General features: G+C 45.1%; 1 protein-coding gene across 1 annotated transcript in view; it reads right to left on the reverse strand.

Annotated features, from left to right (window-relative positions):
* TTPA (alpha tocopherol transfer protein) overlaps positions 1-15302 on the reverse strand; it is a 564225-nt gene that overhangs the window by 153686 nt on the left and 395237 nt on the right. The window contains exons 3-4 of the mRNA XM_069621108.1: positions 7332-7525; positions 4237-4347 (exon numbers count right to left, since the gene is read on the reverse strand). Coding sequence (XP_069477209.1) covers positions 4237-4347; positions 7332-7525 — 305 coding nt within the window. The remainder of the gene's footprint in view (positions 1-4236; positions 4348-7331; positions 7526-15302) is intronic.

The following is a 15302-nucleotide window of genomic DNA, read 5'->3' on the forward strand; positions in this document are numbered from 1 at the left end:
TACTGTGGTGTAGGCTGCCTGCGGGGCACGGTCAGGGGTGTTGGGCTGCCTGCAGGGCATTGAGCAGGGGTATAGGGGGGTCCCCTGTGGTGTGGGTTGTCTGCGGGGCATGGAGAGGTGGGGAGGGCACACCCAATAGGGCACATACAGCCAAATCGCGTAAAAGGCACACTTGCGTACCCCGGAATACACGTACCCCGCTTGCACTGGCGAAATCGCATTAAGAGCACACTTGCGTACCCCGGAATACATGTTCCCTGCTTGCGCCGGCGAAATCACATGGAAAGCGCAGTCGCTTATCCCAAGATTCGCACACCTGTGTGGTGAGGTGCCACATGCACCACCTGCAGGCAGCCCACACCACTGTTGACCCCCCTACACCCCTGTCCAAGCCCCGCAGGCAGCCCACACCACAGGGGACCCCCCTACGCCCCTATCCATGCCCTACAGGCAGCCCACACCACAGGGGACCACCCAACACCCCTGTCCATGCCCTGCAGGCAGCCCATCACCCTTGACCATGGCCTGCAGGCAGCCCTCACCACAAGGGACCACCTAACACCCCTGACCATGCCTCACAGGCAGCACACACCACAGGAGACCACCCTACACACCTATCCATGCCCCACAGGCAGCCCACACCACAGGGGACCCCCCCCAACACCCCTGACCATGCCCAGCATGGTGATCTTTCAACTGGTGAGCTTGTGGACTGTAGGTGCGAGAGGCCCATTCAAGGTACTGTGATTTCGTAATTTATATAACGCCAGGATACCAGAGCGCTCACTGGACTCAAAGCAAGATGTGACAAACCTTTGGAATTCTTCCCTTCTCCCCAAGGGGGAGCCACCCCCTTTGGGACTAGGGAGGTGAATCTGCAACACGATAAACTCCCTAATGGACAGGGCAAGGGGAATCCCACTGTCGTGACACCCCGCACCCCATTAGGGGACAAAATATTGAGACTCAGACAGGCTTAAGAGGAAAAGGGTGCACATTGTGCTAACAGAACTATAAAAGGCGAACACACCCTGGAGGGGTGAACCTGCAACAGAAACCCCACAATGGGGTCAAAGCCATAAGAGAATAAGAAGGTCTGGAGCACCTGAAAGCCCACCCAGGTCTGAGAAACCAAATAAGCAACAAAAGGCTGAGAATTGTGATATCCCAAGACTAGCTGAAGAACCAGACGGTCTACGCCAGACCGAGAGAACTAGTAACCTAAGAGATTAGAACACCCTGGAGGGGTGAACAGGAAATGGAATTCACGAAAGGGGCTAAAACAAGACTGAATGATCTACAAATTGAGGGGGCAAGAATACCCTTCTCTAGAACCAGGAACCATACAGAATGTATTTGAACTGCAGCAGTAAGCTGAAGCCTGAACTACAAAGAGGGAGACCCGAGATGGGGTCACGCACCAGCCATTCCAACCTACGGGAGGGGCTAAAAACACGACATTAGGCTAAGTTATCTTTTCTTTTTTTAGTGGTGGGGTGAGTCAATAGGATATAATAGGTTTGGACAGAAAACAAAGTATATTTTCATAAGATTTTCTATCCAGCACACATTTGTTATTTTTCAGAATAATTAATGAATCTTTTATAATTCGCTTAATATGCTCTAATATGTGTTGCTTTGCATTGTCTTACTTGCAAGACAAACGCGTTGCCTCTAAGCTATCCTCACGGCCCCGGAATAAGGAACCACCATTGTAGAAATAGGAACAGACAAGGAATTTTCTTTATTTTACAAAAGCTGAAACATTTGATAACATGTCCCTTTCCTATGTTTGACTTACCACAAGGGATAATGCTCAACTGAACTGTTTTTACTTGCAAAAAAGTGCTGATTTGGGAAGGTGGTGTTCCATCTGAGCCCAAGATACAGTAAGTACGTTCTGAGGGCTTAGTTCAGGATTTGCAGCTGCTAGTAAATTAACAAGGCTTTCATCATAGGTTATCTGTGCCCAGTGTGACCATGAGAGTGGCACGAATGAGGAAGCCCCATGTCAGGATTAGTGATTTTAGGATAAGAGTAGTTTTGAGTCCTCAGTATATGTTCCGTTTGTATAAATGCCTACATGTGGTGGCCCCACTGCTCATTTTCAGATGAACACACTAGTCAGGATTGTCTAGGTTTGCATCATTAATTGTCCTTTGATAGTGCTTGGCTAATTAGTACCGTATTGTAGTTTTTATTCAATTGTTCAACTGTTGGTCATGGTGACTCCTCACGTCTCATATATGTTTCTGTATGCCCATGAGTTTACGTTGTGTGTGGCGTTTGTTGCAAGGCGTTTTGTGCCTGGTTGCTGTTGCGCTGAGGATTTTCTGGTGCGCATCTTCTATTTTATTGCCTTTTTTGCTGTTGGTAGCCTCCTGGTGTGAATGGGCGTAACTTTAATGTGGTCGTTACGAGTTCCCAAAGTATGCATAGTTGCATGAGTTTTGGCAGTAGGCCTGATGATTGGAGTTAAGAGGCTGCTGATATTAAAGGCCATGCTCTTTAAACCAGCCTGCGTAGTCCAGTCTGTGCCATGAGGACTATGACCATCTGGTTTGTGAGGACCGCGTGTATTGTTTTCTAGTGTGGACTTGAGTCGTAGCTTTTCGTTCCTATTTTTGCATCAGCGAGACACTGATAATATCCCATATCCGGTACCCGCAAGTGTGTGCTGCATTGACCTTCCTAGCGTTAATCATGTTCCTTTAGTGAGTGGAATTCGGTGTGTTGACTTCAATTGTAGTAGTCAAAGAGCTGTACCGAGAAACCAACACCCCGAATGTTGAAGATTTCTCTTGGTCAGGGTGGCTAAAGACTGGGAAGCAGAGAGCAAAACAAAAGAAAGACTGTGGGTTTCCATATTTGGCTGTACTCGGGTTGCGTTAACCCATCGCATGGTCTTACACCTGCACCGGTTCCGTCACACTGCTGGTAACTGCGCATCTTTATGGAACACTCTTAAACTTCGAGGGCCATTGTTCTGCTTGCAAACTCCTGCATCTTCACGTCCCTCTTCTTTATTTCCCGTAACTTCTCATATTCTTTAACTTCTATTAGTCTAATTGGGTTTATAGAGGGGTGCCCTGCCCCCTATTCACTTCTCCGTTTGACTCCATTTTATGTACGCACTTGTTTTATTTTCAGTCAATCAGTGGAGCATAATCAACATACTTTACCTGGTCTCCTTTTGTAATAAAGTACAACAACAAAAACACGTTTACTGCAAAACTCTAAAAGCTTGCCCCTTCACGCACAGGCAGCGAGCGTTCTAAAGATTGAGCGTTTTAGCTTCATGCTTGGAGTATGAGACTCCGGTCAAGAACGATAAACATTACAAAAAAGCAGTGCTCATTGACATAGCCAAATGCATCACACAGGTCCGGCAGTTAAAGGACCAACTTGCGTTTTAAAAAAAATCTATTTCATGGAAGCTGAATGCGCGATTCTAATGCAGCAAGCTTGAGACTACCAAATATTGGCCCTTATTATGCAGTATTTCTTTGGCAATATCACCTGTTACCGCCACTCGGTGCGGCAGAGATTTACTGGTGGTATGGTAAATCACCATTTTTGGTGTCCATATGCATCCATTGGGGATTTACCAGTGGTGGTAATCCTGTCTGTGGTAAATCTGCCCCTTTTTTACCAAAAGGTAAACGATTCACCTCTAGCACTGTGCTGCAAATTTAACTTCCACTCTAAGTTCAAACTTAAAATTATGGCAGGGTGGTAAACGTGGCGGTAATACATTTACAGCCAAAAAATTCGAATAAAGTAATTACTATCGTTTTTTTACCACACCACCAAACTCAGAATGAGGCCCATTGTTTTGAAATGCCAATCATACCAAATGGTGTGCAGTTCGGTAGAGCAGCTGCAGATGCCAGTCTTTGAAAGCCTAATGGTGTGCTCACATCTTGACTTTCATGCATCTCTCTAACTTGGGTACATCCTTTACCTAAAAGCAGAAGAGGATTTGGTAACGGCTTGAGAACATAAAACAATGCATGCCATTTTGCATGCAACCCAAGGCAAAAGTAGGGGACATGTTCCAACCGCACTGAATTCTTGAAACTTGAGAAACGTTTGTTACCAAATCATTTATTTCAGTGGGTGATTAGGTGATCGGTCTAGCAAGACTCTTTAAGCACATAATATAATGGGTGCAAAGCAGAAGAACACAAACATTTGTAAATGGCATTGGACTAGCAAACGCTAATGTTTACTCACCCGTTCCTTTATCTTTTCAGGCAGAAAAGGCCTAATTATTGCAAAGACTGGATGGAAAAATATGGGCTCATTTATCAGATGGATGCCGCGAACCTTGAGTGGAAACGAATCCTAAGGAGACAGCAAATCGTTAGAAAAGTGAGACGAATAGTCACATTAATCGCATGCAGGCTGCAGCTGGTCAGCAGTAAAGGTGTATTACTCTACAAGAGAATGACACCGTTTCGCCCCTCTCCCTTGCCACTGGCATCAACAGCTGCAGTCGGTGATGGAATGGTCTCTTAATAAAACAACCACAGGTGTGGGACCAGGAGAACATAAAGGGAGACTGGGGTACTATGGAGACCAGACTTAGCTACCAGCCAGCTGCTTCAACCTCAGGAAATGGTATATAGAAGATCCTATTGAACTCTGCCCCCTCCTGCAGTCACCCCACCAGGGAGTGGTCCCCAAGACAACCCATCAGAAACTATAGCAAATGGTTAATGAAGGAAAAGCGCTTCTGGTACCACAATCAGAGGAGTACGGTTAGGGGTAGTACCTTCTGAGAAATTCAATCTCCGATTTCACTTAATACAGAATCAGAATACATCGTCCATGAGTTCATGCATGGTGCAGTATTTCTTACCTGAGCCAACTTCGGGTGGGAGGAATTTGGGGGTGAGGAGAGGCAGATGGAGTCGAAACCTTGCAGTGGATTATGGAACAGAGCCAGAACAAAAGAAGTAAAAATGAAGGCACTCTACCTATGGTTCACAAGTAAGTACAATTACTGGAAGTCCCTGCAGCCATAATGTGGGACCACTCGCTCTTCAACATGCGTGAGTTGGACCCCAAATGGCAGATGGGTAATGGGGTCCTATGGTCATGAGAGTAGGAAAATTGGGCGAATTGTATTATCAGGGAATACACGCCACTGCTGCATAATAGGACAACTGGGGTATTCACATGGGGAGGGGGTGGAACCATTTACCACAGATCAATCAAACAAATCCCAGCTACCAGCAAAAATGACCAACCAACTCTTGATAGAAACCATACTCTTGAGTACCATACTCGCAACCGTCTCCATGACATAGCTACTCCGAAAGAAGTGTTAACCACACGAGATTGGCTTTGACAGCTCGGCTACCCACACATAGTGGAACAGAGGTTGTCATGGAGACATCCCTGCCCCAGGGTTAACACCCGGGGGTGGGGCGCTAGGCGTACATGCTCCTGCAATCCTGTTGGACCACGGCACCTCGCTACCGTCTCCATGACAACCTTTAAATAGAACTCAGAGACATGCGCGAGCACGTCTCTCCACAGAAGGCAGGACTACGCTGGAACTCAAGGTAAGCATCGGCGAATACTCGCCGTTTGATCTATAAGGAATGTGAGAATGGCTGCCTAATCGCCTGTTTCTCTAACAGAGACACGATTGACATATGCGTTTTGCTACGCATCCGAAACACACGTGGCTGTTAAGCCGTGAGCGTTGCAGCACGAAATAGAGGAACAGAAGCCCCTGGGGCTTGTAATACATTACAGAGATAGCACATTCAAAGCGATCAGGTAGGACATGTTTCTGTCCTTGATAACCCATACATATAGAGTTCATAACGCTGAAACTAAATGGCAATTTCTGTTTTTCATTTATTTTTTCTGGCGCAACAATTGAATATTCGTGGGACAAACCTAATGGTATGTGCGAATTTGTGAATGAATTGTATATATACCATCTGATGTATTTGAATTGACAAATATATTACAATGTTAAGATTGATGATGTAATCAAGTGCCCATGTACAGCCCTGATGAAGGTTCTTACCGAAATGCATTGGTAGAATGTATATTGATGGCAAAACATGATCGGCCAACACAGTATACTGAAAATTAATATTACTCCAAAAACGGGAATGTGAATAAAACATTCCTGGCCAAAACTACTTGGATATAACTGATGTTTTGATTTAACTAAAATATTGGAGAGAGAATTACACTTCTGGAAATTTGCAGCCCTATTTAGGGGCCAACTGAGATGCGCCAGTTATAATAAGGCAAAGTTGCCTTATTTCTGTTTGTGGTTTATCGAGGTCCTTGTGCTATAGGACCAGTTTTGAACTGGCAGCTCCATGTTAAAATTATATAAAACTGACCGAGATCTTTACACTTAATGAAAGCGATTAAACATTGTGGTGCCCACCACTCCGGTATTTCTCTAGTGTTGGAGACTTTAACAGGGCAGAGTAACAAAGTGAAAAGGAAAAGGAGGATGAGAGGGCCATAGAGGAAAGGGGGTGTTGAAAGCTGCAAAGGAGAAGGATGGGCCTATGGAAGGGGATAGAGTGAAATGGTCAAGAGTGACACACCTGTCTACATGCCTGGAGTGGTAAGGAGCAAATACGGCAAGCCCATAACAGCCTCACATCGGGGACAACAAGCCCAAGGGGGTGGAGGGTGTCATGTGTTTCACAAGGTGAGAGTGCCCTTCACAATATCCTAACAAGTGCAACAAAAGCAAGGAAGAATCATCGAAGCCAAGAAGTGCAGAAACACTTAAAACCCCAGACTATCAGAGACATTTCCTGCCAGGGACACAGAACCTTTGGAGAGGGCGGAGAACCACAGCTCTGCTAATTAATTGACACATTCATATTTGTGTGTTTAAGGCCCATCCCATGGCCTCGCTGAACCGGATTACATACTGTGTGTTGCAAATATACCACTTGAACTACACTCCTGGATTTGAAGTTGTCTGTTGATCACTTCGCTGTGACAGGAGGTTCAGCAGAAAATACATCTGAATCTCCTCCCAACAGATGCAGTGTGGCAGGTTCGGCAACAATGATTAGAAGGGCCTGTTTCTACATATGTGTTGATATACAGATAACACAAACCTATTTTTAAACTGACAGCCAGTGCGCGAATTGTTATATAGTATATGTAAGAAGCCCTATGCATTTCTAATTTGGAAATGATGGATCACTAATAGCTACTTGATTTGTAACTAAACTTTTTTATGAAAACTACAAAAAATAGTTCAACAAACATTATAAAATAAAGACTGAGGAAAGCTTTAAATAAAATAATAGATTCATCGTTAAACCCACTGTAAGTACTGCAGCAATCCTCTTCGCCATCATTGGAGTAATTTGAAAAGCATGTGCAAGTCGCCAGCCTTGAAGATCGAAGATTGCCTTGATTCCATTGCATTGCGTCTCTACCTCTTTCACAAGGAGTTCGGATGTAATGAGGCTTACACGGAATACTTCATATGCTGTAAACAACTTTGGATCCCATTGCGCTGCAAAAAAACAAAATATTGTTTATATTGAATAGAACTGCACCTTTTAGTTTGCACTGCATGCAAATTATCCTTACCTTACACTGTCACTACAGCCCCCTTTCTGATATATAAAAAAACACAAATCCAGGAACACATGGTAACCCATTAGCCTCCACACATGTACATATCCTATTCCATTATTTCACTAGTTCAATCACTCGAAGGGTCTCAATCCATGAGCGGTGCACTGGCTGCGCCTTTCCCTTCCTCCCTACCCGAATCAGAATTCTAATATTTTTTTTAACATCCAACGATTCCATACATCTGTATTGAATGCTTTTATAACCTGTATTGTGTCCCTGGGGATTGATGTAGCACTCTGCCCATTGGCCACTTTCCAGGTTATACGAGCCAGTATGGCCCTAAAAATCCACACCTGCCCATGCTTGCTGGAATCACTCCTCCCCCGGAGAGACCACGAGATGGCAACATCTTCGAGATAACTACACAACGCAAGGTAAGCCCAGTTGGGCTCTGCAAGACCGTTTAGCACAATTTCAACTGCACAAAGATATCAATCCCTTTTGGGTGGCTAATTTCTACATCAAGGTTTTTCTGACTAAATGTGTGCTTTCTACCATGTTGTTTGTAGTTGCTACTTCATTTCTATAACCATTGTGGCCTCAATGGGGCTTTTTTTCTATTGTGACCTTTCCCTTTCTGACCAATTGCAATTCTAAATTCGTAGTTTGTCATCTGGTGCCCCTGTAATGAAATCTATATAGGAAAGACCGAAAGAAAAGTCAAAATTCGGATCACGGAACATAAAAGCTGCATAAAGAATAGAGTTCACTGAGCTCCTTTGGTAGGACACTTCATAGAACAAATACACAAAATAGAGGACCTGAGGTGGTCCATCGTTTGTTTATCAGGTCAAAACTAGTAACAATATCAATTTGGATAGAAAAAGATTGATGTTGAAAGAAAAAGAACTGATGTTCCTGACTAAAAGTGTTGAACTGGGACTGAATGAAAGAACAGAATAAGTTATATGTCCAGAATATTGCTTAATACCAGAGATAGAATTTGACATTATGAATACTATCTATACAATCCATCTGGCTAACAGGAAGAGATTGGAGATAACGGCTTCCCCCACAATACCACCTATGGGATGGATGGTGCAATGACGACTCTACACAAGTCTGTAGTAGTTATAAAACCGAGAATGAAGGTTACGCCAATTAACTCGACCATACATTAGACATGTGAATCCAGGAAGTCACGATCTATGTAATAAAGTATCCCTGGAACAGTTTTGGATAGTTCGGGTTATGAAGAAGCCACTCGCCAAAATGACTTAGAGAGGTAAAACAAATTTAATTAATCTAGTCAAATGTTTCCAGTACAACTTGGAGATGTGAAGTAAAGTACTGTGCACAGAATGGAAATGACATAAAGAGTCATGGTACTTAACTGACAGCTTACTTAATACGTGCAAGAGTATACTGGGCAGTACTACTCTGTTCGATATGCCATCTGGATTACTAAGTCCACCATAGGTGAGATATTGAGGCACCATGGCAAAACTGAGCAAATGGCGCGGTACGCCACGGTACCTTAAAATATACAACATGTGATGACTAAGTTACTCATGGGCAGGAGACATTGCTGAGTCCTTGCAGTAAGTGTAGTCCACATGAGTGGACTTGTAGGTACACTATGTCACATCTTTTCGTTTTAATTTTAAAAAAAGAGACCAAAAGAGTAACTGAACTGGACCAGCTTAGAGAAAAGGACCCTGCAACCGTATAGGATCACGTGACTATGCGATCAAGTTATACATAGGGCATTAGAGAGACAATGTAAAAGGAGAGCCATACAAACGGAGTTCAGAAGCTGGGAGAGACACGGATAGAGTGGACGATATTCGTGACAGCGGCAATCCGCTGGAAGTCAGAAATCATAGTTGCAAGGATCGATGAATAACAAAGCGCTCAGGTAAGTGAACAGAGCCACACTACCAGTTAGGCTAGAACAGTAAAAAAATGTTAATAACGCTTCGATCATGATGGTAGTTGTCTTTTGAGCCAGAATAAGTACTGGTTTTGGTGCTGTCCTTACTTGTAGAGCGCCTAGGATATCGCACTAAATGGAGTTTTCAAAGAACAATAATAGTATTTAGGTTGGAACAGTAAAATATGTTGATAACGTTTCTATTAGTATGGAAGTTGTCTTTTGAGCCACAATAATCACTGGTTCTTGTTCTATCCTTAGTTGCAGAGCGTCTAAGATATCGTGCTAAGTGTGTTTTCAAGGAACAATAGAACCGCCATCTGCTGTGGCCGCCTAACCAACAGAGAAATGTGATATTTAGGACTAACAGGCTTCGGCCAGCTGTATTGCCAACATCAACTATCAGGGTAAGGATACCATTTGCAGTTATGTTATGTCACAATTTAGGATTGAGATGCTATACTAATTAAGTTCTAACATATTTTCAGCAGCTGTATAGATTATGAGACCTGAATGAATGTCATGATCTCTACTTCCAAAAGGTCAGGGTTTTCCCAACTCCCTTGGAAGCAGATCCATAACCCAGGTTCCGAGTGCCAACCAGTCCCAATTGGGACCTTTTGGACCCAGTCCTGGCGCCAGTGGCACCAGGCTCATAAATATGCCCAGTCCCAGCGCTGGAAGCCCCGGGCTCATAATGCTTGGGTGGACTTACCTGCAGCAGACCATGCTGCTTACTTGCCTGCCAGTTGAGCCTCTGATCCTCTTCTGTTTGGAACTACTTTTCCTGTTGGGTGGGGCAGGAGCCACTCCCTAGATTCAGAACACTGGAACTCTTCTGGAAAGCAGGAACTCTTTTCTTACCTAGGCGTGGCTGTGGAAGGAGACACCTAAGCACTACAGGAGGCTATTTAAACCACACCCGATGGATGAATCTTGCGTTATTCTGCATCCTCTGCAGCAGAACGCTCATCGTGTCTTCTGCATCTGATCCTGGGCCTAAGGAAAAAGGCTTACCATCCTGAATCCAGTCTTCAGCAACACCTATAAAGACAAGAAAGAACAGGTTAGCATTACGGTCTTCAGTGACAGCTCTTCACTTACCTGGTCCATCGGCTGTCACCAACGCCTCGCGCTGCATTCCGGCATCTGAAAGAGAAAGGCTTACCTACTCTTCGTGCGCTCCGGAGGTCTTCACACTGCATTCCGGCATCTGAAAGACAAAAGCTTACCAACTCTTCGCACGATCCGGAGGCCTTCGGCGCTGCATCCCGCATCTGAAAGACAAAACAAGGTGCGTTTAAAGACATTGGGGAACTTTAATACTCACGTGCCATTACTCCTTTCCACATCTAACCCAGTGGGTATTCCGGCACCCTGCAGCCGCTCCGAACTTGTACCTGCAAAATAAAAAGACAGTTAGAGCGCATCGTGAAGCAGGCAACAAGCGCTTACTTACGTGCTTCCAGGCGCTTCTATTCATCACACGGGCTCCATCTTCAACTCACTTCAGCCCGTCATCCGCCATTGCCGGAACCCTGCAAAACAAGAAACATCATTACTAAAGACTTTAAAGACATTAGAATTACTCGAAACTTACCGTTCGTGCAGTAAACGACGGACAGCAGTCGTCTGAAGTGAAGATGCATGCTCCACTTATGCAGTGAAGAAACTGGTTACAGCACCCTGCCCCGAGGCAGATGGAGAGCACGGCGTTCACTTACCTAAGGTGAGAGCGTTAACCTTTGGGGTTCTACAGGAGAAGAGAAAGTTAAGAAGAGAGAGACATTCAATAACCCAGTTCCTTAATCCCATATTTTCTATCTGCAGACATCTTACCCTTCGAGTCAGACATACAGTGCACAGAGGTCCAGCCCAAAGAGCCAGCCGTGTGTTACACATCACCTTTGAAGATACGGTATACGCCCAGTCAAGACCGGCGCCTCTACGGGAATCAGGTGAGCGTTACAGAACGCAAAGCCTACCACAAAACTCCCGTCCAGGCGCTATGGAAACCTCGGATACCGACCAGCTAGCCCAGTTACTTGGGGAACTAAGGGCAGAAGTGCATGCAGCCCGTCAGGAAACGAACGCTCTAAGAAGGGAACTGATTATTTCCAAGGAGCGAACAGATGATCTCGCTAGACAATTGCTACAGTCACAAGCCGGACAGACCCCGTTACCCGCATCTGGGGGAAATCTTCCTTCTACATCCTCTATGAATCCAGTGCAGATCAACCTACCTGGGAATGTACCTCTGGCTCCGCCCGAACGATTTTCTGGTGACCCAAAGAGGTTTGCAGTATTTATCAATCGGTGCCGGTTGCATTTCTTATGCCGGCCAGCAGCCTTTCCAACTGATCAAGCTAAAGTAGCTTTCGTGCTTTCGTACCTTAGTGGCAATGCGGCAGACTGGTCGATCCCTCTAGTATATCAAGATGATCCGGTCCTCCATGATTTTCAAGCTTTTCAGCTCAGTATGGAAAAACTGTTCGCAAGACATTCACAGGGGCAGGCCTTGGACAATGAGCTTCTTTCGTTGCGACAAGGTAATCAAGACCTTTTGGCTTATATTGCGTCTTTCAACAGACTGATAGTGGAAACTCAATGGCCTGAGGACAAAAGGATTACGCTGTTTTATAGAGGTCTACGTGGAGAGCTCAAAGATGTGTTAGCCCAAGTAGTGAATCCCCCACAAGATTGTTCGGACTATATAGACTTAGTCGTTCAAATAGATCACAGACTGCAGAACAGGAAGGCCGATCGTTCCAAGTTTGATGCTCGAGTATTTTCCAAACCGCCAACTCCTTCCAAAGGAGTAGACTCCGGGGAACCCATAAAAATAGGGGGACTGAAAGGTCCTCTAACACAAAAGGAGCGGGAAAGGAGAAAACAGTTGCAATTATGCCTCTATTGCGGAAACTCAGGGCACTTTCTTCGAGACTGTCCGGTGAAACCTGCCAAGAAGGCAGTAGGAGCTGCAGTTACCAAAGTTACAAACTCTGAGCAGGGAAACGACCTCGCCCGACAAGAATAGAGGTCCTCTTGCCGAGCGTGAAAACCAGTTCCGTGACCTCGCATTTCGTGATACCTATGGTCCTCATTAGCCCTGATAATCCGGATCGATTACATGCAATTGAAGCTTACGTCGACAGCGGTGCCATCGGCAATTATCTGGATCATGAAATGGTTTTGAGGATGAATCTAACTCTTTGTCCCAAGGCTGTAAAGGACGTCATTACTACGGTGGATGGTACGGAGATAGCCTCCGGGCCAGTAACGCATACCACTCAAGAGGTGACGCTAGTAAGTCAAGATGGACACCATGAGAAGATCGTGTTCGATGTGATCAAGGCCCCTCAGTTTCAGATTATTCTAGGAATACCTTGGTTAGAGAAACACAATCCTCTGATCGATTGGCGAGCAAGAACGGTCCAGTTTCCAGAATGTGTCTCTACTTGTCACCCTCCACCTGGTGTTGCACTGGCAGCAATTTCTTCAGAGACTCACCAGTTACCTCCCGAATACCTAGAATACCAAGATGTTTTCCGGAAGGATCAGGCTAACTCTCTACCTCCTCATAGGTCTTATGACTGCCAGATAGACCTGATACCTGGATCTACTCCTCCTTGTAGTAGAATTTATGCCCTCACCGAGCCCGAGAACCTTCACCTTCGACAATACCTGGATCAATACCTGGCAAATGGGTTTATTCGTCCTTCCAAGTCCCCTGCTTCTTCAGCTTTGTTCTTCGTTCCAAAAAAGGAAGGAGACCTTAGAACTTGTATAGATTATCGCTCCCTGAACCAGATCACCGTTAAGAATAGATATCCGTTACCTTTGATCCCTGAACTCCTGGACCAAGTCAGAAAAGCATGCATATATACAAAGCTGGATCTTAGAGGAGCTTACCACTTGGTACGAGTAAAAGAGGGCGATGAATGGAAGACGGCCTTCCGCACCAAGTATGGGCTATTTGAATATCAGGTCATGCCCTTCGGACTTTGCAATGCCCCGGCCGCCTTTCAATATTTTATGAACGATGTCCTCAGAGAGCTCATAGATGTGTGTGTTGTTGTTTACATTGACGACATCCTCGTTTATTCTTCATCGGAATCTGAACATCGGAAACACGTGAAAATGATCCTCGAAAGATTGCGTCAACACAAACTTTTCGCTAAGTTGGAAAATTGTGTTTTCAACGTGACTGAAGTTGAATTCTTGGGATTCATATTATCACCTGGCGGAGTGCGTATGGATTCAAAGAAGGTCGATGCAGTTCTCAAATGGCCATCACCATCCTCCGTAAAAGGTGTGCAAAGCATGTTAGGCTTCGCTAACTTTTACCGCAGGTTTATCCCCGAATTCTCTCGAATAGTCCAGCCCATCACTGCCTTGTTAAAGAAAAACAAACGTTTTGAATGGTCTACCGAGGCGGAACAAGCTTTCCAGGATTTGAAGACTAAATTTATCTCTGCACCAATCTTAAAACACCCTCGCCCCGAACTCCCCTACATCGTGGAAACTGATGCTTCAAGCCTTGCCATGGGGGCAGTTCTATCACAAAAGGACCCGGTAACCAATCAGTTGCATCCCGTGGCATTTTGGTCCCGCAAATTCTCGCCTCCTGAAATCAATTACACGATTACTGACAAGGAACCTCTGGCTATCAAGTCTGCCTTTAAGGCTTGGCGGCATTATCTGCTGGGGGCCCGACACACCGTTACTGTGATTACGGATCACCGAAACCTGCAATATTTGAAAACCGCAAAAGCCCAATCCTCTAGACAACTCCGTTGGGCATTATTCTTTGCCGAGTTTGACTTCCTAATTACCTATCGACCTGGTACAAAGAAGGGTAAAGCTGATGCCCTTTCTCGGATGGGAGTGGAAGAACACTTGATCAACCCTAAACCTGTACCAATCATTCCCGAACAAAGAATTCTGGGTGTAATCGGCACAGAATCCATAGAGGAAGTTAAGGATAAAGCCAGGCAACTTGTAACTCCAGCAGACATACAGAATTGGCATCTGCAGGGAAAGGACTTTGCAGTAAAGGACAACTTATTGTATTTCCAAGAACGATTATACCTACCCAGCACAGATTTACAGAAAAAAGTAATCTCTTGTTATCACGATTCTTTAATGGAAGGACATCCCGGTATGGCCAAGACCTCAGAAAAGATCAAGCGCTACTTCTGGTGGCCGTCTTGGAAAAAAGATATCAGAGACTTTATAATGTCCTGTGGAGTATGCGCCCAAAACAAGAGTCAAAAGGAAAGACCAGCAGGCCTCTTACGCCCTATTGACATCCCACCTCGCCCTGGGCATACGCTTTCTATGGACTTCATCACCGATCTACCTCCATGCTCCGGATACAATACGATTCTAGTAATCGTGGACTTATTCTCCAAGATGGCGCATTTCATTCCGCTCAAAGGCTTGCCAACAGCAGCAACTCTGGCCCGAGAATTTCTCGAAAACATCGTCCGACTGCACGGTTTTCCTTCGGTTCTAATTTCGGATCGAGGTAGTCAATTTATTTCTCATTTTTGGCGAAGTTGCTGTCGGTCGGCTCAAATTGATGTGAGACTATCGACCAGTCACCACCCTCAGACCGACGGACAAACCGAGAGGACCAATCAAACTCTGGAACAGTATTTACGCTGCATGCTGCAACAAACTGAAAAAACTTGGAAAGACATCCTTTGGATAGCCGAATATGCCTACAATAACTTTGTCCATTCGGGAACTGGGAAAACCCCTTTTTTTCTTTTGT

This window comes from Ambystoma mexicanum, chromosome 5q (genome assembly GCF_040938575.1).
Source record: "Ambystoma mexicanum isolate Mex_15411 chromosome 5q, UKY_AmexF1_1, whole genome shotgun sequence".
In the NCBI taxonomy this organism is placed as follows: Eukaryota; Metazoa; Chordata; class Amphibia; order Caudata; family Ambystomatidae; genus Ambystoma; species Ambystoma mexicanum.